At 43.2% G+C, this 25225-nt stretch overlaps 1 protein-coding gene across 14 annotated transcripts in view; it reads right to left on the reverse strand.

Moving 5' to 3' along the window:
* ARID1B (AT-rich interaction domain 1B) overlaps nucleotides 1–25225 on the reverse strand; it is a 1358614-nt gene that overhangs the window by 721258 nt on the left and 612131 nt on the right. For all 14 annotated transcript variants that reach the window (XR_013221738.1, XM_077289055.1, XM_077289047.1 and 11 more), the window contains one exon: nucleotides 23003–23092. Coding sequence is in view for 13 of the 14 variants with exons in the window: in XM_077289055.1 (XP_077145170.1) it covers nucleotides 23003–23092 (90 nt within the window). In the remaining variant the exon portion in view is untranslated. The remainder of the gene's footprint in view (nucleotides 1–23002; nucleotides 23093–25225) is intronic.

A 25225-nucleotide genomic window follows, 5' to 3' on the forward strand; every position in this document is an offset into this window, starting at 1 on the left:
CCCGACTCAGATGGTGAGGATGGCGGAATAGATGTGGACTGCCTCATCGAGGAGGTCCACGAGCGGGAGCCGCTGTGGAACATGGCTGACCGCAGCCATGCAGATGAATTTGTTAACCGTCGGCTCTGGGAGCAAATATGCTTGAACGTTGTGGACATCTGGGAGGACCTTGAACCAAGGCAGCAGACTCGAGCACGTAAGTATTCACATTTCAGTAATTTCGGTAGCAGGACGGAATGTGTTGTACTTAACCCTTTTTTTTCATTCTTCTCTTTACAGATGAAAGGGTAATGAAGCAGTGGCGGTCACTCAGGGATCGCTTCAAGAGGGAGTTCAACAAGGAGATGTAGGCCCCGAGTGGCTCAAGAGGATGCAGGAGCCAATACAAGTACGGCAGGGCCCTGTCATTCCTCCGGTCGACGATGTTGAGCAGAAGGTAAATATTCCACAGCCCATTTAATAATTCACCATGTTTACCTGTCTAACCTTATTTTTTTTCCTATCAATATATTGTTATTTTTTCTTTTCTTTCACAGCACCATCTGTTGCACTCGGGAGCCTGCTGCTACCTTGGACCCCTCTGGAGTGATCCCACAGGAGTCCGCCACCGTGGGCCACATTGGTAGTCCCCACCCCTCTGACCCTTCCCTCACTTCCGGTCCCTCGGCCCCATCCACATCCAGCAGCGCTGGAGCATCATTGCAGACTTCGTTACATGAAGCTGCTGGTGACGAGTTAGCGTTCCCTTTACCCCACCCCTCTGATGCTGCCACCTCTAGAACACCTTTAGGTTCTGGGCGGCAGTGACAGAGGGGTCAGGAAAGGAGTTATGCTTGAGAGTTTTTGCATCTGAATGCAGCCTTACAGAGCTCTATCAAGCTTTTGGCTGAGCAAATGACTGCTGGGTTCAACATGGTGAATAAAAACATCGCTGAACTCAGCAGTCGTGTGGATAGGCTGCATTCAGATGCAAAGCAGTTGCCAGATAATCTTTTTTTCCAGTCAATGCTCGTGAGCATGGAAAAGCTAACTCTGGACCAGCAGATGCATGTAATGAAAGGCTGCCATGCTGCTCTAGCGCAGGCCATCACCCAAGCTCCTCCAACTCCCCTGGTAGTTGTTCCCACATGTCCCCACACAGCCACTGTCTCTCCTACCAACCATTTCCCTTTCCAAAATCCTTGCCGTTTCCAAAATCCGTCCCAATTTCCAACCCAGTCCCAATTCCCAACCCTGTCCCAAATCCCAACCCAGTCACAATTTCAAATATCCTCCCCACTGTTTCCTTCCCCGTTAAATTTTCCTCCCCCGTATAATTTTCCACCTACCCCAACACCACCCCCTGTCCAGCCTCATGTTTCCCCCCCCCTTTCACTACAGATCGACCCCAACCCAGTAAGCATTCCCCCACAATCGACGTGGTCCAACCTTCCAGCCCCTCCGTTAGTATCTCCACCCCACAATTTACAGATTTATAAAGCAATAACATTTCAGTTGAAATAAAATTGTTCCGTTAAACATATTTTTTAAAGATATTAATGGTTTAATAAAAATTTGGTAAAAAAAAAAGTGTTTAATAAAAATATGGTTAAAAAAAGTGTAATAAAAATTGGTTAAAAAAGTGTTTCATAAATTATTTTTTTTTTAAAGTGTTTACTAAAAATTGGTTAAAAATAAAATGTGTTTAATAAAAACTTGTTAAAAAAAGGTGTAATAAAAATGTGGTTTTGTTTAAAAACTATTTTATTGTCAAGTGCCTTCATTTAACTATGGTAAACATAACACAAGTTGTAAAGGTATAGCATGCTTTTGTTTTTATTACAAAACATACCAAACTTTAGGGGAAGAAGTAAAACTTGGTGTACAGAAAATCAAAAGAGTGACTTTGGCAATAATGTTTCTGTACATAGACATACACAACATCAAATACACATCTCAAACAATATCGTCTTGCCATGGAACTCTGCCTTCAGGCGACATGAAATAATCGGCGAATTTGTCCCTCATTCTGGAAACCGCAACTGCGGTACGAACAGAGACACTTTGATAGTCCCACAAGGTGGTTTCCAACTCCTCTTCCTCCAAGGCAACCAGATCCTTGGAAATGACGAAGTTATGCAGCACCACACAAGCCTTGACCACCTCATCCACAGTTTCAGTTTGCAGTTTTATTGCGGTTAGCAGCACTCGCCATTTAGCAGTTAAAATACCGAAGGCGCACTCCACCACACGTCTGGCTCTAGTTAACCGATAGTTAAACACTCGATTACTTCGTGTTAATCCACAGCTGGAATATGGTTTAAGCAGGTGTGTTGAAAGCTGGGAGGCCTCATCACCAACACACACGAATGGTATTGGTGGGCCAGAGGTTCCCGAGAGTGGTCTTGGCGGTGGAAACTGATATGTGTCTCCGTATAAGCAACGGCCCTTAGGAGACGTTTTGAACACCTGGGAATCGTTTGAGCGGCCATATGCTCCAATATCCACCGCAATGAATTTACAATGGGCATCCGCTATGGCCATTAGCACAATAGAAAAGTATTTTTTGTAGTTATAGTATTCAGATCCTGATCCTGCAGGTTTAGCAATCCGTATTTGATTGCCATCCACGGCACCCAAGGAATTAGGGAAATGGCAAAGCTTTTCTCCAGCCACATGTCCATTGTTGGATTTGGTATGAACTCCTCGTGCAAACAATCCCACAGTGCTCGGCAGGTCTGTTTAACAATCCCAGAGATAGTTGAGATCCCCAGACAAAATTTGTAATGAAATGATGTTAGCGATTCTCCAGTTGCAAGGAATCTGTGGAAATAATAAAAAAAATATATTATTACAAACTGCAAGCAACAACATTACAGTTTAAGGCTATTTTTCCACATAGAAGAATATTATGTTTAGTTTTCAAAACCTTTTTTTTTTTTTTTTTTTTTTTTTTTAAAAACATGTTAAACGCAATGCCGAATTTTTTATTTTCAGCTTTTTGCAGATTTAAAACGGCGTTTTGACAGCTGCGGATTACTATTATGGAGCAGGTGTTAAACGCTGTGGAATGGGCACAAACAATTGACATGGTGCAGAAAATGCAATGCAGTGTTTCAGCGCAGTATTTTCCGCAGCATGGTCACTGCAGATGTTGTTTTCCATAGGTTTACATGGTACTGTTAACACAAGGAAAAAATGCTGCGAATATGCATAGTCAAATTCGCTGCGTACCCGCAGCAAAAATACGCAACATGTGCACATAATGATCAATGATAAAACTAAATACATTTTTTTAAAAAGTCTTACCGAAGTGTCACCATCAGACGCTCCGCAGGTGAGATGGAAAAACGCAAATAGGTGTCCTTTCTTCGGATTAAGTCCCCAACACGTTCCACCAACACATCAAAGAGTTCAGGTCTCATGCCCACATAGTTGAAAAACTTGTCCGGGTTCTGCCTCAACTCAAGGTACAGCGTTGAATAGACGCCACGGGTCAATCGCTGTGCATTAATAGGATGTATCCAAAGGAGGCGCCGTCGACGTCGCTGTCGAAAAATACGCTCTCTTGCGGCCTCCTTTTCACGAATAATGATTGCCAACCTATTGGCCTCAAATGCAAAATCAGAATAGAGGGTAACAATCCTTGCTAGAATTCCTTCCATTTCTGCCACTTGCTCTAAACCCTGTCAAAGATGGGGTGTTAAAACACTCAATATATAGGTTTACCTTATTTTCCAGTAGCCAATCACATTTGGGAGACTCCCATTTTTAGGCATGGAAAACTGATCCATCAAAAAAACGGATTAAACGGATGGTAAAAACGGACAAGACGGATGCAACGGATGCAGTTTTTCGACGGAACTATCGGATCCGTTGAAACACTATATGCGTTGCATCCGTTTTTCACTATTTTTTACACATCCGTCGATATGTCGCGCCGATGCATTATGACGGCCGCCTGCCGACGGAAGTGTGAAGAAGGCCTTAGTTGCTCAGCAGATTTTTAATGTTGTGTAAACAATCTCCATGGACAGACACCAATAGTGGGCTTCTCATCATCTAAGTCATCTATTTTATTTAATTAACCATTTTAACAATTAAAAATTGTTTTATAAAGAAGTGGGTAGGAAAATGGGTAACTTGCTTCAAATGGATTGCCACCTGTGCTTGAACTTCTCAGCTATGTTCATGCATGTAGCTCAAAAGCTGATGTTTTTTTCTGCTTTCTTTGTGCAGAAAATCTGCTGCACTTCATTGTCCAAGTAAATTGATGCTGTTTCACACAAACTCATGCCCAGTATGCATTTAAGGCCAGTCTCACATGTCCAGATAATTCCGGTACCGGAAAAATCAGTACCGGAGTTATCTGTGTCCGTGTGTCTGTGAGCTCACGTGGCACATCAGTGTGGCACACGTGCGGCAGCCGTGTGCCGCCCGTGTGCCGACTGAGTACCGCACGCTTACTGTAGCGCTGTCTCCTGCATGTCACACGGATGGCACATGGATAGCATCCGTGTGCGGTACGTGTTTTACACGGACCCATTGACTTTAATGGGTCCGTGTGATCCGTGCGCTCCCACGAACACTGACATGTCTCTGTGTTTTTCAAACAGACACACGGTCCATGAAAACACGCTGACATGTGCAGAGACACATTGATTTTAATGTGTCTACGTGAGTCAGTGTCTCCGGTACGTGAGAAAGCTGTCACCACACGTACCGGAGCCACTGACGTGTGAAACAGGCCTAAAGACGCTATTAAAATCTATGCATTTTTGGGGCGCCGATGGAGAAGCCTGAAAAAACACAATTAAAAGACATGTAACCAACAAAGGTTAAAAAAAAAAAAAAAAAAAAAAAGAAGAAAACAGCACAGTGCGTTTTTAAATGCAGAATCAATTATTTTCTTCCCGATGAGAAATGCATCAAAAACACTTTGAAATCTGTGACAAAAACACAACAAATAAAGAGAGAAATTAATTTAAAAATCAGCAAAAACAGTAACTGGTGAAGATTGTTATTGCGTAGATTGTCACAGACCAATCTAGAAAACATGCAGATAAAAAGTAGCATAAACAAAATGCAGCATTCACATACGGGTGAACATGACCCAAACATTCCTCAACTGATCACTTATCTTGCCAATACTATAGGTAAAAAGTCTAGGGCACCAAATTCACCAAAACTTTTTGGAATGTGCACACGTTGCAGATTTGCCTGTGGAAATTTCTGTAAAAGACTCTTCCCTCTCCTGCCAGAAAACGCAGATGCGGATTTGCTGCATTTTTTATGTGTTTTTTGTGCATTTTTTCATGCGGATTTGTCTGCGTTTTTGTAACCTAAATAAAGCCAACATAAAAAAAAATGTGATGTCATTTCTTGTCCAACCTCTTCATTTACACACTCTATTGAAGAATACTGTTTACATAGATAGATAGATAGATAGATAGATAGATAGATAGATAGATAGATAGATAGATAGATAGATACCAAGCCCAATGTTTAGTAATAAAGATAATAAAATGGTACACAGAGAGTATTTCTATGTAGCTGAACGCTCCAGTCTGAGTGCCGTTGGCAGTGCTGGGTATTGAGGTGCGAGACTCGTGCGAGTTTCTCTCAAGTGTAACTCCGGCTTTAAACGCAATATCGGTTTAATTTGAAAAAAATGGAAAAAAAATATTGTGTGGGCTCCCGCACAAATTTCAAGTCCAGAGTGGGAAAGCCAGAGACTGGGGGCCAATATTTGTAGCCTGGGAAGGGGTTAATACCCATTGGGCTTCCCAGGCTATGAATATCAGCCCACAGCTGTCTGTGTAGCCTTTACTGGCTATTAAAATAGGGGGACCACCCCCCAAAAAAAATGATGTTGGGTCCCCCTATAATTTATAGCCAGAAAGGCTATGCAGACAGCTGCAGGCTGATATTCATAGCCTAGAGAGGGGCCATGGATATTGCCCCCCCCCACCGGCTACAAATGCCAGCTCACAGCCACCCCAGAAATGGCGAATCTGTAAGATGCGCCAATTCTGGCACTTAGCCTCTCTCTTCCCACCGCCCTGTAGCGGTGGCATATGGGGTAATAAGGGGTTAATGTCACCTTTGTATTGTAAGTTGACATCAAGCCGGGTTAGTAATGGAGAGGCGTCAATAAGACACCTATCCATTACTAATCCTATAGTAGTGAAAGATTTAAAAAAAATAAGACCCAACCAGAAATAAGTATTTTAATATTCTTAATTTCACCATACTTACAACCACGCCTAATTCCCCGAAGCCATCGATCACCTGCAAAAAAGAAAAAATAATGTACCAACCATATACTCCCTGTCCAACGTAGTCCAATTAATAATGAGTGTCCCACAATGATATCCCCTATAGAACTGTCACATCAGGAGATGTGACAGCTCTATAGATCTTCAGTGACACAATGACAGGAGACAATGGCTCCTGCAGTGTTATCACTGAGGGTACAATGAGTTCATTGCTCTCACTTTATGGCACTGCTGCATGAGAATTTTCCCACACAGCTGTGCCGCAAGTGACAGTATGAACTTTACTGTACTCACAGCGGCAGAGGGATACAGTGTGGAAGGATACCTTCTGTCATTGTATCGCCGGAGCCCCTGAAGAGTGGTGGCATCTGCTGATGTGACAGCTCTCCACGGGAGATCGTCGTGGGACACTCATTATTATATGGATTACTGCGGATCAGAGAGTATATTGTTGGTTTATTATTTTTATATTTCTTAAAGGAGAATCGAGGGCTTTGGGGACTAGGTGATTGGTGAGTATGTACTCTATGCTGTATGTAATGTATGTCTAAATGTATGTACAGTCTGTATGTGTTTTGTTTTTTTTTTACACTTGAACACAGTAGCTGGATGATGGGACTATACTGCCCCATGATCCGGCTAGCTATCACTGTTAAATGCTGCTGTCAGCGTTTGACAGAGGCCTTTAACTAGTTTATAAGGGCGGGTGGATCACGATTCCACCCACCACTATTGCGGGCACATGTCAGCTGTACAAAACAGCTGACATGCCCCGGCTTTGATGTGGGCTCACCGCCGGAGCCCGCATCAAAGGAAGAGATGTGACCTCCACAGTACAAGTACGGTGGAGATCACAAAGGGGTTAATGAAGAGATTATGATATCTTGATAGCCATACCCCTAATAGTATTCACATACATATTTATATAGCATCCAGGTTTTATTTGTGCCGTTTCTCTGGTTATTTTAACAAATACATACCCTTTGAGTTTCACATTATTGTTTGTACATATTTTTATAATCTAATAAAGTATATTTGGCATTTTCTATTTTTTGCTTTGTTGGAGTTTCTTTGGTGTTGTTTACTTAAGAGAAATAAGAACTTTCTTTGGTGTTGATTTATTGATATCTTACTGTATAGGTGTATTTCTCTTAAGTAGCGGTACACATGACCGCCGGCAGCTGCAGGAAGTGTCCGGCTGAAAATGTGCTAGCTAGAGAGCAATGAATGCTCACTGCCCTGCGGGCACACAGACCCCGCATGCAGAATATTGAGTGTTCTGGCAGCTGCCCTTCGGCTTGCAAGCAGCGCATGAAGTCCGTGCCATGAGCTGCTTACAAGCATAAAGCAGCTGTTAGCATCGGGACAAGATGCTGCGAGGGAGCGCCGGGACAGTAAGTGTAATGTAATTCTTTTTTGTTTGTTTTCTTATGGGGCCATGCATACCAGAATGGGGGTGGGAGCCAGTCATACCAGGATAAGGATGGGGCCATGCCAGTAGCATAGTTACCTGAGGCAGAGGGGGTGTCGCCCTGGGCCCCACCCGGAGCTATGCTACTGTAACCGATGGATCGATGCAAAATGGACTGATGCAAAAAGTTTGGGCACCCTTGGAGAATTGTATGCTCGGATAACTTTTATCAAGGTTTCAGACCTGAATTAGCCTGTGAAGATATGTGCACATGATCAGTAATTCCTGCAGGTTTGAAGCTGCATACTTATGAAGCATCAAACCTGCAGCGGCCATGTTACAGCATGGTAGATGGGATTTCAAGAAATTCCATGTCCACTATGTATCCACAGACGCCCGTGGCTCATCCGCAAAGACTGACACGAGGGGCGTCTTCCCATACTACAGCATGTCAATTTCTATTGTATACACAAGAGACATTTCATCCATAAAATGCATTGAAAGTGGTGAATCCGCATGGTTCAGTGAACACATTCGGAATCACCTGCATTCAAAAGGCGGCAGCACTTTGGACGCAGCAAAACACTGCTACTTCCGGATTGTGTGCACCTGGCCTTAGGGTTGTGGCTTGTTCACCATCATTATCATCATCATTATTATTATTATTATTATCATCATTAGAAAAGGCCAGGTGGCAAATTTCCCAGCTTAAAAAAACAAACAAACAAAACAGCCTCCTTCTAAGCTTGTGCCAAAAAACAGCAGAAAATGAAAATGAGGGAGGCCACAAAGCAGAAGGCTATGAGAAGATAGCAAAGTGTTTTCAAGTTGTCATTTCCTCAGTTCAAAATGTAATTAAGAATTGGTAGTTAACAGGAAAAGTGGAGGTCAAGATAAGGTCTGGAAGACAAGGAAAAATTTCAGTGAGAGCTATTCCTAGGATTGCTAGAGAGGCAAATCAGAACCCCCGCTTGACTGTAAAAGACTTTCAGAAAGATTTAGCAGACTCTCGTGTTGTGGTAAATTGTTCTAATGTTCTGCGACACCTGCACAAATATGGCCTTCATCGATGGGTGATCAGAAGAAGAGCATTTTGGAAACAAGTTCTGTGGAACGATGAGGTTAAATAGAACACACAATGGTAAAAGGTATGCATAGAGGAAAGAGGGCACAGTTTTTTAGGAAAAGAGCATCTCGCCAATCATTAAGTATGGGATTGAATCACCCATGATTTAGGGTTGTGTTGTAGCAATTGCACGGGTAGAAAGAAGAATGGAATCAATGAAATTTCAACAAATTCTTGATGCAAGCATAACACCATCTGAAAAAAAGCTGAAGTTGAAAAGAGGACGATTTCTACAAATAGATCATTATCCTAAACACACGTGTCAAAATCCACAATAGACCACCTCAAAAGGCGCAAGATGAACATTTTACAATGGCCCTCAAAAGTCCCCTGATCTGAACATCATTGAAAATCTGTAGCTAGACGTCAAAATAGCAGAACATGTAAGACAACCCAGGAATCTCACATAACTGGAATGATTTTCCAAGGAAGAATGGATGATGCTGGCTACAAAAAGCATTTACAGGCTGTGATACTTTCAAATGGGGGTGCTAATAGGTACTAACCATGCAGCCCATTTTCCTTTTTGTAATTTTTAAAATGTATAAGTTTAACATATATATATTTTGTTTTGCCTAAAATACAAATTGAAATGTGTCATCTTTAACTTCAGGCCTTTTAAAGATCATTTAATCTTCTATTTGCTTAACTGTTCACAATAACAGAAATTTTGACCAGGGGTGCCCAAACATTTATATGTTACTGTATGCTATGTGTGGATAGTGAAACAGTAAACAAAAATAAACTTGCACTGTTGCCTCTTTAACAAGTTAATAAATTATGGATAGTTAAAACTTCCATTCAGAGTGGTTTACCAACTCTCTCATGTAAGTACATTTAGAAATAAAGGTTAATGCCGTTTTAGAAAATATAAGCTCATAGTCTCAATAATAGTATTTAAATGTGAACTACAATTTAAACAAACTGTACATAAGTTAATAGTACAGGCTATTATAACAAACTTTGTAATATATCATAGCAGAAAATTTAGTTTTTCTTCTCCACTTATGAGCCACTTCTTCCCATCCCACCTACTTCCTCAACTCATCATCCACTCTATGAAACAAAAACAGCTGAAATTTGTCTTGCTCAAGACAAGGCAAGTCATAAGCACAGTGAAGAATCAAGTTACACCTAGTAGTATCCCCAATGGAGAGGGGAGGCACTGAGGGAAGAGCAGAATGAGTAAACAATCAAATGTAGACCTGGAAGTATCTTACAAAACTTTTAAACAAGTCTTTTACCTTACTCCACCGAAGCTGGATTAACATCTACACAGCTCAGGATTGCTGTAAAATCTACTTCATAATGCAAATGCTTCTCTTTGTGTGTAAACTAGGGGGGCAGATCACTGAGGGGATCAATAACCTGTCAGCAGTCTGTATTATGAATACCTAAGCAGAGAATCACATAAAGAACCACCCTTCAGGCCTGGCCTGGGGCATAAGCATATCATTAACTAAAAACTAAAAATAAAGATTAAAGAACAACCACAAGAGGGATTTCATCAACTAAGGTATCATTTTAACCAGTATAACGGTGCCGACATAACACTGTCTGAAGGTTACTGTGCACAATCCTGCTGACAGGTTCCCTTTAAGAGATGAATAGCAGAAATCCCTTGCTGTCAGTGGTGTGTATAGAAATCATCATAGTAGCTAGTGTCCTCCCACAAAATCAGAATCAACCACAAATTAAGAGTGTGTAAAGCCTGCAAACTGGTTAACATACAGACTACAAGACATCTAACGGACATAAATAGCGACATTTCTCATGTACGTACACAATAGCTTACTCCAGTGGCGTAGGAAGGGGGGTGCGGGGGGGGCGGGCCGCCCCAGGCGGCACAATGTGGGGGGGCGGCACAATGCGGGGGTGAGTCAGTGGCGTATCTAGGGGGGAGCGGCCGGCAGGGGGGCGCAGTCGGGCCGCCTAAAGCGGCGGTCCGCAGTGTCTCCCCCGGCGGCTGCATTCTGTCACCCCCCGCACTGGGAGTCAGCTGTTCTCTGTGCTGACTGTCAAGCTGACAGCCGGCACAGAGAAGCTGCGGCGCGCCGGCTCCCAGTGTTCAATTGTACTCGTATCTGAGATGCGAGTACAATTGAAGCTCTGACTGCCTGGTCAGAGCGACGCCAGCAGCGTGATCAGGTCATGTGATCACGCTGCTGACGTCACTCACCTGCGCGGCAGAGCAGGAGATGCAGAGCGGTGGTAAGTGCTCCAGTGGAGCTGAAGACACCGAAAGTGCAGGGGGGGATTTACTGTGAGTGGGGATGGGGGCATATATTGTGGGGGGGATTTAATGTGAGGGGATGGGGGGCATATATTGTGGGGGGGATTTACTGTGAGTGGGGATGGGGGGCATATATTGTGGGGGGGATTTACTGTGAGTGGGGATGGGGGGCATATATTGTGGGGGGGATTTACTGTGAGTGGAGATGGGGGGCATATATTGTGGGGGGGATTTACTGTGAGTGGGGATGGGGGGCATATATTGTGGGGGGGGATTTAATGTGAGGGGATGGGGGGCATATATTGTGGGGGGGATTTAATGTGAGGGGATGGGGGGCATATATTGTGGGGGGGGATTTAATGTGAGGGGATGGGGGCATATATTGTGGGGGGGATTTAATGTGAGGGGATGGGGGGCATATATTGTGGGGGGGATTTACTGTGAGTGGGGATGGGGGGCATATATTGTGGGGGGGATTTAATGTGCGGGGATGGGGGGCATATATTGTGGGGGGGATTTAATGTGCGGGGATGGGGGGGATATATTGTGGGGGGGATTTAATCTGCGGGGATTGGGGGCATATATTGTGGGGGGGATTTACTGTGAGTGGGGATGGGGGCATATATTGTGGGGGGGATTTAATGTGAGTGGGGATGGGGGGCATATATTGTGGGGGGGATTTACTGTGAGTGGGGGGGATTTAATGTGAGTGGGGATAGTGGGATATATTATTGGATTGGGGATATTTAATATGAGTGGAGATGAGGGGATTTATTGTGGGGGGAGATTTAATGTGAGTGGAGATGGGGGATTTAATGTGTGGGGGAGATCTGAGGACACAAAATGAAGAGCAAAGGGGGAGATGGGGGGGCATATATGAGGAAACAGTATGGGGGATGGGTGCAGACAGCTTGGGGTCAAACGGGGGGATGTATGCGGATACAGTATGAGTAGCGATGTGAAAAACGTATGTGGACAGAGTACGGGGAGTGAGGGTGTTGGGATGTGTGCATGCGTAGCATGGGGGACAGTGTAAGGGCACAGCCAGGAGGGGACAGTATACTAAGGAGGGGGAGTGTGATGAGAGAGTACAGTATAAATACTGGGCCCTATAGGGGGGACACAGTGTGAGAGGTCAGTGTGAAGAGGGGTCCGGTATGGAAAGGGGAGGTCTGTGTGAAGAGCAAGTACCATAAGACGGACAGTGTGGGGGTCATATTTTATGCAGACAATATAGTGAGGGGCAATTTTTTATTCAGGAGCATTATAATGACACTTGTATCTTTAAGGGCGTCATGTGGAGATTTTCTGCAAAAGAACGGAGAAGATGGAAGTCTGCAGAGACGGCTGTGGATCAGAAAACTCATCATGGGGTCTGGACAAGATGAAGAAATGAAGGAGAACGACTCCAGAGGTGACGTCATCTATAAGGTACCTGGATGTAAATGTTATTTGTGATACTAACTAACTCTCATGTTTTTATTTATGTTAGGAGCATTAAAGGGGATGTCCAGGTTTGTAATGAGTCTGCAGTCATTCTTTGTGACTGCAGACTTCTGACTTTTCACAGTGCGCACTGCACACTGTCAGGATTCTCTCGTGCTGGCGATTTACATACATGCGGTCACATGTGACTAGACATGTGTGGCCTCACTCTATGATAATGAACTGAGCGAGGCTGGGCACGTCTAGTCGGAATGTGGTCAGAAGTATACAAATCACATGCTTGTGCTGACATGACCGTCCACCGGCCAGGGAGAATCCTAAAAGTGTGCAGTGCATTAGTTGTGAGAATTCAGAAGCTGCGATGTCAGGATTCAGCTCTGCAGGTTCCAGTCGTCGACACATGGACACGTCACTCATATGCGATTTTCATACTCGTGGTCCTGTAACAACGAGCTTCTCTTCTGCTTCTCTTAGTTTTTCACTTAACATTGGGAGCTTAAGGGAGAGGAGCTCGTCGGTACATGACTAAGTGTGAAAATCGCATACATTCTGGGGGGGGGGGCGCCAAACTCGGGAACAGCCCCGGGCGGCAAAAGCTCTAGCTACGCCCCTGGCTTACTCTGAGAAGTTACTTGAAAGTACACTATCACAGTGTCAGTCTCAGCGTCACTGTCCACAAGGAGAAACGTTACCCCTTAGACCCCAGTCCAGAGCCTCTCTCCTAGCCAAATCGGTTCTCATGCTTTGCACTGACGAGGGCCAACAGCCCGAAACACCGTGTCTGCGAATTGAGATACTGGTTTGGCTCTTATCCTAAGTCATATTGCACGACTCGTTAAAGGGTTGATTGTGACTTGTAGGATCGATACTTCCAATAGGTGGTGCTATAGAGTTCAAGTCCTCTTTTTCTCTGAAGAGGCAATTTGCATATTGAAAGTACAGTAACCCATTAAAGAGTACTAGTTGGCCCATGTGAAATTTTCGCACATTGGTTGTCGGGGGCGCAGGAAATTTCAGGAAAATTAAGCTGGTCAAATGTAAATGTATTTAATGAGATCATAAACACAGAGAGGTATGTGTGTCACTGACATATACGAGCATATATATGTTTTCACAAATATTTGAGCCCGTGGATCCATTTTGCAAGCCGGCAAGAAAATCTCACCATACGGAGGTCATATGGATGCTTACATGTGAGAAAATCGCATCCTCGCACTGCACATGGATGACATACGGATCACTATTCAGGGAACATTTCTGCGATTCTCGTCCTAGTAAAATAGACCGATTTTTTTTTTTTTTTTTTTTATACGTTGTGTGTGGCTCCAACCTAATGGAGATCCCCCAACATTAAACATAATGGTATTTTACTTACTGATCAGAAGGGGTCTGATTGTCAGGACCTTGCAAAAGAACAGGGGCAGCAGCATTTTTTCTCCTCCACAGCAGAACTGCCATCTACAGTATCTGCAGTAAAGGGAAGTGCAACACAGCCCTATGTATGTGAATGGGGCAGCTCCCTGTACAGCAGTGCCACTTTGACAGTAAAAATGATGAAGGAGAATGCACCCCATAACGGAGCGTATTTACACCATCTACTATATAATTGTCTAAGGGTCACTTCCGTCTTTCTGTCTGTCTGTCTTTCTGTATGTCTGTAACGGAAATCCCAAGTCGCTGATTGGTCGCGGCAAAACAGCCACGACCAATCAGCGACGGGCACAGTCCGGCGGAAAAATGGCCGCTCCTTACTCCCCGCAGTCAGTGGCAGCTCCATACTACCCCCCAGTCAGCGCTCACACAGGGTTAATGGCAGCGTTAACGGTCCGCATTATGCCGCGGTGTAAAGCACTCCGTTAACGCTGCTAATAACCCTGTGTGACCAACTTTTTACTATTGATGCTGCCTATGCAGCATCAATAGTAAAAAGATATAATGTTAAAAATAATAAAAAAATAATAAAAAATCATTATATACTCACTTTCCGGATCCAGTCCAGGCCTTTCCCACTCCTCGCGACGCTCCGTTGACCGGTCCATGCATTGCGGTCTCGCGAGATGATGACGTAGCGGTCTCGCGAGACCGCACGTCAACATATCTCGAGACCGCAATGCACTCTTGGGAGCGACGGGCACAGTTCGGCCGCTCCCTACTCCCCTGCAGTCAGTGTCCCCTCTATACTACCACCAGTCAACGCCCGCCGCCCACATAGCGTTGTAGCAGTCCGTTAAACCGACTGTGCTACAGCGCAGCATAACGAGGTGTAACGCAGTCTGTTAACGCTGCTATTAATCCTATGTGATGAACTTTTTACTATTGATGCTGCCTATGCAGCATCAATAGTAAAAAGATATAATGTTAAGAATAATAAAAAAAATATTCTCACCTTCCGTCGCCTCCGCAGCAGCTTTTCCTGCAGCTCGCAATGCTCCGGTCCCACCGCTTCGCTGATTGGTCGCGACCAGCCAGCGCGACCAATCAGCGACATTGGCGCGGGATTTAAATCCCGCTTCGTTGATTGCTCGTGCCCAGCCGGCGCGACCAATCAGCGCCATTGGCGCGGAATTTAAATCCTGCTTCGCTGATTGGTCGCACCCAGCCGGCGCGACCAATCAGCGACATTGGCGTGGGATTTAAATCCCGCTTCGCTGATTAACCCTGTGTGACCAACTTTTTACTATTGATGCTGCCTATGCAGCATCAATAGTAAAAAGATCTAATGTTAAAAAAAAAAATCATTATATACTCATCTTCTGTCGCCCCGCCCCGGATCCAGCCAAGGCCTTTCCCGCTTCTCGCGACGCTCGGGTCCATGCACTGCGATCTCGCGAGATGATGACGTTCCGGTCTCGCGAGACTACTACGTCATCATCTCGCGAGACCGCAATGCACTGCGCGAGCAATCAGCGACATTGGCGCGGGATTTAAATCCTGCTTCGCTGATTGCTCACGCCCAGCCGGCGCGACCAATCAGCGAAGCGGGATTTAAATCCCGCGGCAATGTCGCTGATTGGGCGCGAGCAATCAACGAAGCAGGATTTAAATCCCGCGGCAATGTAGCTAATTGGTCGCGCCGGCCGGGCACGAGCAATCAGCGAAGCGTGATTTAAATCCCGCGCCATTTCGCGGCTGGACTGCGCCTGTCGCTGATCAGCGACAGGCGTAGTCCGGCCGAGAATAGACGCGGGATTTGAACCATGCTTCAGGCTGGACTGCGCCTGTCTCTGATTGGTCAGCAGAGCGTTATTTAAATCACACGCCAATTCGCGACCGGGGGTGGGACAGGCCCAGTTTTGCCGCGGGATTTGAACCAAGCTTTTCTGATTGGTCGCGCCCGCTGACTGTGACCAATCAGCGATATTGGCGAGCAATTTAACCCCCACTCACAGCGAGACGTAGTTCACTGAAGTTTACTGAATAAGTTCTGTCAGGTCAGTCACGGTGCCACGTAGTTTAGTCAAATTTAATAAACACTTTCTGTCAGTCACATTGAGTAATAGTTCAGTTAGGTTTAATGAACATTTTCTGTCACTTACAGTCACGTTTAATGAACACTCTTTTTCAGACATAGTGCCTCGTAGTTCAGTCACGTTTAATTAACATTTTCTGTCAGTCATAGTGCCACGTAGTTCAGTCATGATTAATTAACATTTTCTGTCAGTCACAGTGCCACGAAGTTCAGTCACATTTAATTAACATTTTCTGTCAGTCATAGTGCCACGTAGTTCAGTCACGTTTAATGAACACTTTCTGTCAGTCACAGTGAGTCATAGTTCTGTCACGTTTAATGAACATTTTCTGTCAGTCACAATGCCACGTAGATCACAGACATTGGCACGGGATTTAAACACAGCACACGACCAATCAGTGAAGCAGTGTTTAAATTCCGCGCCAATTTGTGGCCGGACTGCGCCTGTTGCTGATTGGCATGGGATTTAAACACCGCTTCACTGATTGGTCGTGCCCGGCTGGCCGCGACCAATCAGCGACAGGCGCAGTCTGGCTACGAATTGGCGTGGGATTTGAACCACGCTTCAGGCTGGACTGCACCTGTCTCTGGTCGCGGCATGCCAGGCACCACCAATCAATCAGCGAAGCATGGTTCAAATCCCACGCCAATTCCCGGCTGGACTGCGCCTGTCGCTGATTGGTGCGGGATTTAAACACCATTTCGGTGATTGGTTGCGGCCGGCCACAACTAATCAGCGACAGGTGTAGTCCGGCCGCGAATTGACGCAGAATTCGAACCATGCTTCAGGTCGGACTGCGCCTGTCTCTGATTGGTCGCGGCATGCAGGCGGCGACCAATCAGCGAAGCATGGTTCAAATCCCGCGCCAATTCGCACCGGAGGTGGGACAGGCCCAGTCCAGCCGAGAATTGGCGTGGAATTTGAATCACACTTCACTGATTGGTCGTGCAATTTAACCCCCACTCACAGCGAGATGTAGTTCACTCACATTTACTGAATAAGTTCTATCAGATCAGTCACAGTGCCATGTAGTTCAGTCAAATTTAATGAACACTTTCTGTCAGTCACAATGCCACGTAGTTCAGTCACGTTTAATGAACACTTTCTGTCAGTCACAGCACGCTGAACACATACTTCTTTACTGTACGCTATCACGATTTACGCTTTCTGTCTTAGAAAGGGTCGTAAGCAAAAATACGCCAATGAGGATGACAGAAAAGCAGCAGCAAGGCAACGACAACGTCGAGAGCAACAGACACTTTAACAAATTGCCGCTAGACAAGCCCAGGATGCGGAATCTCACAGACAATGTCGGGAACAGGAGACATCACAACAAACTGCCGCCAGACAAGCCCAGGATGTGAAATCTCACAGACAACATCGGGAATAGGAGACATCACAACAAACTGCCATCAGACAAGCCCAGGATGTGGAATCTCACAGACAACGTCGCCAACAGGAGACACCACAACAAACTGCCGCCAGACAAGCCCAGGATGTGGAATCTCACAGATAACATCGCCAACAGGAGACATCACAACAAACTGCTGCCAGACAAGCCCAGGATGTGGAATCTCACAGACAACATCGGGAACAGGAGACATCACAACAAACTGCCGCCAGACAAAGCCCAGGATGTGGAATCTCACAAACAACGTCGCCAACAGGAGACACCACAACAAACTGCCGCCAGACAAGCCCAGGATATGGAATTTCACAGACAACGTCGGGAACAGGAGAGATCACAACAAACTGCCACCAGACAAGCCCAGGATGCGAAATCTCACAGACAACGTCACCAACAGGAGACACCACAACAAACTCTCGTACGACAGGAACAACATGATCGCCAAATTCATAAAAAATGAATGCTCTACCAACTAAGGCAAGCTCAGGACAATATTCAACATCTTGCACATTACATAACAGACAATGAAAGTACAATTATTGAACACTACTGTGGGAATATGAATGCAGTTTGCTCTAAATGAGACTCTCAGAATTTCATTGATGAAAAACCACCTGACAATCAGTTTACTCAATGCTGCCAAAAAGGAAAAGTTATGCTACCGAGACCTCACTACTCAGATCTGTTTGAGCAGTCGATGAAAGGAACGCATCAACACAGTAGAAATTTTATGGAAAATATCAGAAGCATCAACAGTTCTCATGTGTTTGCTTCATTTGGTGCCAACATTGCACCGCCCCCTGGATTCGGAACATATTGTTTTAAAATTCACGGCCAGATCTACCACCGCACTGGAACACTTCACCCAGAAATAGGACAACCACCAAAATTTGCACAATTATACATCATTGATACAAATGAGGCTACAGAACAAAGGATGAACCTGAAAGAAAACGAAAAGTGTGATGCTGAACTGATGAACCAAATTGCTGTACATTTACAAAAAATAAGCCCATTTGCTGCTTAAAATCGCATGCTAAAAGATGTCGAAGCTGAGGAGGAACAGAGGGCTATACAAAATGGTACTGAAATGCCTTCTATTGTCATGGCCATTAAACAAGAACGTAAACAGGATCCCTGACTTTACAACAAACCACGTGTAAGTGAGGTCGCAGTTGTTTTTCAAAACGATGATGGAGAGCCTCCTTTTCAAAGGGATATATTAGTCCATCTTAAGCCAGACCAAAACAATCCTTGAGTTCCTAAGACACAACGAATTAGCATTTTGCACAGCAACCTTGCTGCTCTTCTGTATCCGCTATTCTTTCCAAGAGGTGATCAAAGGTGGCAAGAAAACCTAAACCAGCAAGGAACTTCAAGAAGAATTACACAGCTGCAATACTACAGTTTTCTTCTGTCTGTCCGAAATTACTTCAATCCTATTTTAAACGGTGGGAAACTAACACAACAGTACTTGGTTGACGCATATGTTAAAATTGAAGCTAATCATCTAAATTTCATAAGAATGAACCAAAAACAACTTAAAGTTGAAGACTACTGCGTTCTTCAAGAACATTTGCAAAAACAATCAATTGAAAAAGGAATTCCAATTGGAAAAACAGTAATTTTCCCATCATCGTTTGAAGGTAGCCCCCGCAACATGCAACAGCATTATCAAGATGCAATGACAATAGTAATGTATGGAAGACCTGACATTTTTGTGACAATGACCTGTAATCTTAATAGGCCGGAAAATCTAGAACCCTGGCAAAAAGTTGAACACCGACCGGACTTAGTCGCACACGTATTTCGACTGAAACTCAGCAGCCTTTTGAAAGACATGAAAAATGGGCTTTTTGGAACAGTCGTAGCAATGGTACACATCATAGAGTTTCAGAAACGAGGTCTTCCACAGTTTCGTACGGAGGAAGAAATTGACAACATAGTGTGGGCTGAAATTCCTAACCAAGAAAAGTATCCTGAACTGTATAATATTGTAGTCTCTCATATAGTTCATGGCCCATGTGGTGTAGCAAATCCAAAAAGTCCATGCATGGAAAACGGAAAGTGTACAAAAGGGTTTCCAAAGGAGTCGAAACAGCACACTATTAAAGACTTGGATGGCTACCCATCCTACCGGCGACAACACATTGATAACATTGTTTGCAACAAAAAAAATTATATATAACTCATGGATAGTCCCATACAACCCGTACTTATCAAAACGCTACAACTGTCACATCAACGTAGAAATCTGTGCTTCAATAAAAAGTGTAAAATATCTTTTCAAGTACATCTACAAGGGGCATGACAAAGCTAACATCGAAATACAACAGAAAACAGTCAATCACGATGAATCATGAACTTTTGTTGACTCAAGATACGTCAGTGCTCCAGAAGCTGCTTGGAGGATATTTGCGTTTCCAATGCATTCACAGTCCCATGCCATTATATGTTTAGCTATTCATTTACCAAATCAACAGCAGCTTTATTTCTTTGAAGATGCTGAAGTCAAAGATGTCTCAAAAACTTTAAGCACAACGTCAACATTAATGGAATGGTTTTTGCTGAACCAACGTGACGAAAACGCAAGGCAGTATTTGTACCTAGAGATTCCAGAGCATTACGTTTGGCATAAAACTTGGAATCCAAGACAACAAAGAGTTAGCAGAATAATTGGACGCATGTATATTGTTAGTGTCATGCATCAAGAAAGATATTGCCTTCGGCTGTTACTACTGCATGTCAAAGGAGCTACAAATTATGAGGATTTGAAAACAGTTAACGGAGTATTGCAGGATACATTTAAAGCTGCAGCTTTGGCTTTAGGACTTCTATTGGATGATACTGTGTGGAAACTTACTTTAGAAGACGCAGTTACCCTACATATGCCTAAGCAACTTCGTGAATTGTTTGCCTACATCTGTGTATTTGGACCACCTACAAATCCGGCTCAACTTTAGGCAAATTTTAAAGAACATCTAATCGAGGATTACTGCTTACATTTTCACAAAAGAAGTGGAAATTGTCAAAATTGCGAATCTTATGCCATGCAAGATGTCCAAAATGTGTTACTACTGCATGGAAAAACGTTTTCAGACTTTAATTTGCCACAGCCTGCAATTCAAGTTCCACAAGTTCCAGAGTATGACGAAGCTTATGAATTATTGTTGGCAACAGAGAAAAGAAACTCCTTAAATGAAAAACAACGGATTGCATATGACACTATTGTGAGCAATATGGAAAACCGAGCAGATGCAAGGCCAAAATATTTCTTTATTGACGGTCCAGGAGGGAGCGGTAAAACATACCTCTATGAAGTTTTAATGCATCGCGTTAGAGGGTTGGGAAAAGTCGTATTGCCATCGGCTAAAACAGGTATTGCAGCAAACCTTTTATGAGGAGGTCGCACTATCCATTCACTCTTTGGGATACCAGTTCCAGTCAATGAAATCTCTATTTCCAGAATTTGCAGGAAGACTGTTAAAAAATGCACATGTTTTCATACTTGACGAGTGCACCATGGCACCCAAATATGCTTTGAGCTTAATTGGCAGACTTCTGCGTGAAGTAATGACTACAAATGTTGCTGAAAAAAATAAAATTCCGTTTGGAGGTAAAGTTTTTGTCATTGGCGGAAATTTTAGGCAATGCCTTCCAGTCATACCAAATGGAACAAGAACAGATGTTATCGAGTCCAGCTTAAAAATGGCTGACCTTTGGAAACAGTTTAATAAACTCAAACTAATTAACAACATGCGATCTTCTGACCCAGAGTATAGCAATTGGCTTCTTAAACTTGGTAACGGTGAACTTAGCAACGAATACAACCTTGGAGAAGACATTATTGAAATACCAGAAGACATGTTGTGCACTGACTGCATCGTAAGTGATGTTTTTGGACAATGCATAGAAATTGATGTGAACGACCAAAGTAGTGTTGAGAGGGCCTCTACCAATGCAATTCTTTGTCCCAAGAATTATGATGTGGCTCTGTTAAATTCCCATGTGATGGATAGAATGCTTGGAGAGTATAAGTTGTACAAAAGTGATGATTCAGTGGATGTAGATAATGAAGATGAACGAGAGCATTATCCAGTTGAATTTTTAAATAGTCTTACGCCATCAGGAATGCCATCCCACAGACTACAACTCAAAGTTGGAACAATCGTAATGTTGCTGCGGAATCTAAATACAAAAAATGGCCTATGTAATGGAACTCGCCTTATTGTTACTGGACTCCATTCTAACGTCATTCAAGCAAGAGTGATCACTGGATCAGGAAAAGGAGATGAAGTGTTCATTCCATGCATTGATTTATGTCCTTCAGACACCGGTCTTCCATTTAGGCTTCGGCGTCGACAGTTTCCAGCTAAACCAGCTTTTGCCATGACAATAAAGAAGTCACTAGGTCAAACTCTACACCGTGTTGGCATATATCTACCGGAGCCCGTTTTTGGTCATGGACAACTCTACGTTGCATTTTCAAGAGTTAAAATGAGATCCAATGTCAAGGTGCAAGTTCCTCCTACCCCGTTACAAGCAAAGTTTCTTATAGGAAGTCAAAAGGTATTCACTAAAAATGTGGTGTACAAAAATATTTTAGGTTGATATTGTTAACAAATATATTAGTGTCGATGTACTTCTTTTGTTCGATGATTTATTTAAATTCAGTTAGATATTCATGTAATGGCTTATGTATTTTGATGATCTGTTTCATAATTTCATTCAATTGTATTAAGTTCTATCAGCAATAAAATTTAATGACAATAAATATATTTTACCCAGAAAATCCTGTGTATTCATTGCATTATTCTGAAATCTTCATAAATAAACTACATACATATTCTAGAATACCCGATGCGTTAGAATCGGGCCACCATCTAGTTGTATAATAATTGGGAATATCCCTTTTAAAAAAAAAAAGTAATATCTGTAGATTATTTTACCTTTTTTTTCCTCTACGGTTGGATTTTTTTTTCAATTTTTTCAAGGTTGTATCCACTAATCTCTCATCGGGAAACAATGTACAGTCTGAGTTATGTCAACGCTGCAGTTTTTTATTTGGAATCAGAGGTGACTCCAGGTCACCAGTAAGTTGCAACCTTACAAGGAAGATAGACTTTTCAATGACTGTCCAATAATATGGAAAATCTGATAGTTCACAACCTGTCCGGTCCCTTTCAGGCTGCATTCATTTATATCTTCAGTTTTAAAGCGGAAGTCTTAAACAGGTAAAGTTTTACTTTTATTCTACTTCCACATATGTAGCAAATATTTTATATGTACCTGCTTGAAATTGGCTGAGCAAGGTGTTCAGCAAGCGGGAAAGCCCCCAAGGCAAATGTTAGGATTTCTTTCGGCTTTGTGGTAGTATTTATGGGGTAGTGTGGTACCACCTGCAGGTCATTTTTCCTTACTGCAGTTTTATGAAAATTAATGTTTAAAGTGCATTTTGTGATCACATTGTGAATGTGTGGTTTGTTTGGCTATTTTCTTGCTGAAGGGGGCAAGTTTACCTTTCAAATAGTGTATCATTTGTGTGTATGTGTGCAGTATGAACGGAGATACAAAGTAATCACCGAAAAATTTTTTTTTTAAATAATATAGAAGGATAAAAATCACTCTGAAAACAATTTTGCATTACTCACCTCTGTCTTGAGGCATTGGTGATTGGCTCAAGGCAGGATGTGAACTAGACTCTGCTTGACTACCTGGAGGTTGTGGAGGCATCTGGCTACCTGTAATTTAAAAAAAAAACCAGAGCATATTAACCATCATCTTATATTACCAAATTAAAAACTACATAAACCCTTTATACAACCTCCAAACTTAAAATAAATTTTGGTATGTTTAATCCATACAATTTGCAGAATTAACGCCACCCACATACACTAAAATAAGGTTGTTTTATTATGAAAATAAACATTAAAGAAAACCTGTTAGCAGGAGTTTGCTAAGTAAACTGGAGGCATTGTCAGGTTGGCATTATTACACTGATTAAAATGATATCTGGGTGAAGAAATCCATCTTGTGGTTGTTCTGTAATCAGTGTTAGAAGTTTTCAGTTAATGAGATGTCCGTGCTATGGGGTGGGACTGTAGGCAGAGTGTTATCTTCCTGCTCTAAGCCAGAGAAACCAAGGAAAGACCTGACCACAGGCCGCTCTGAAGCACAAACATGTCCCTCATCATAGAGACAGAGCAAAGCAGACTGATTGTGCTTCGGGGTAGGCCTGTGGTCAGGTCTTTCCTTAGTTTCTCTGGCTTAGAGCAGGAAGATAAGACCCTGCCTACAGTCCCGCCCCAAAAGCACAGGTATGTCATTAACTGAAAACTTCTAAAATTGATTACAGAAGAACCACAGGACAGATCTCTTCACCCTGGTATCATTTTAATCCGCACCAAACTGACAGTGTCTATAGTTTTAGCTTACAAAAATCCTGCTGACAGGTTCGCTTTAAGGTCATCTTATTTTTCTACATAAAATTTTCAAGAAACCCTTCATAACAGGCTTTACATAAATGCAGCTTATTAAAAAAAAAAAAAAAGGAATTATTACTCACTTCACCGCTCACCTGTCTCTCCAACTCTGTAGCCTGCTGTCTGGTTCTCCAGGCCTGTTTTTTTCACTTTGCCCTGTGGCTAATGGTTGGCAAAACCTCTGACGGCCATGAGCGCCATGCTGTCATGAGGCTTTTTATGTGACGTCACGAGGCACACCACCCAAGGCCTAGTCAGTGCCTCCGGGTATGCATATCATGATATTCTTGCACAAAAGGATTCAGAGACCTGAGTCAGCTGTAATCCATGTCCAAGAGTTAAGAGGGCTGAAGATGATGAGCATGACGAGGAACATGAAAATAGAGATGCTAAGGAAAGTCAAGATTTTGAAACATTGAAGAATTAAATTCCACTTGAATAAATTGGCTCATTATTGACACATCTTATATGTGTAATTTATCCACTGTATAATTATTATTCAGGGTAGGGAAAGAAGCTTAACTTCAGATTTTTGTAGGCAGTATATTTCATAAATCACCAATGTCATATTTTAGAACATGAAGTCAAAAATTTTACCTGCAGTTGATCACAGAAAATACAACATATATCTCCAATACAAAATAAGACGATTATAACATATGTAAGCATATGTGTATTACTATTTCCACAGAGTGGTGAACCATGCAACAACAGCAAGTATCAATATTACAATAAACTCTTATGTGATCAAGGCAGAAAAATGCAGCTAAATATAGTAAACAAATGGCAAGTTCATGTCAGCACAAGAATTTTCTCCTTCATATGCATGTATGCCTGAGGCACTGCTGTCAACAAAAAATTAGATATGAGACTAGGGGGATTTAGAAGAGATTAACAAGAAAAAGAAGACTTGAAAACAGCCTGGCAAATCACACTATCTGACAAGATTTTCAATCAATGCCCAATTTTAAGAACATTTTTATAGAGTTAAGCGCTGTCCCCCCTGCGTGTGGTGCTGAAGCCGGGATTCATTCCTTCTCCCCAGCAGCGTTCGCTGGAGAGAAGGAATGACAAATCAAGGTTTTTTGGTTTTTTTGTGTGTTTAAAATAAAGTTCTTGGTAACCACCCGCCTCCCACCCCATGTGCGCCCACCCGCCTGCATTAAAATACTCACCCTGCTCCCGCAATGTCTCCTCTCAGCGCCGGCAGCTTGTCCTGTGTGAGCGGTCATGTGGTACCGCTCATTACAGTGATGGGAGGTGGAGCCGCAAATTCATCACTGTAATGAGCGGCACCACGTGACCGCTCACACAGGACAAGCTGCCGGCGCTGAGAGGAGACATCGCGGGAGTTGGTTGAATATTTTAATGCAAGCGGGTGGGCGCACAGGG

The sequence above is a fragment of the Ranitomeya variabilis genome, chromosome 2 (genome assembly GCF_051348905.1).
Source record: "Ranitomeya variabilis isolate aRanVar5 chromosome 2, aRanVar5.hap1, whole genome shotgun sequence".
Classification (NCBI taxonomy): domain Eukaryota; kingdom Metazoa; phylum Chordata; class Amphibia; order Anura; family Dendrobatidae; genus Ranitomeya; species Ranitomeya variabilis.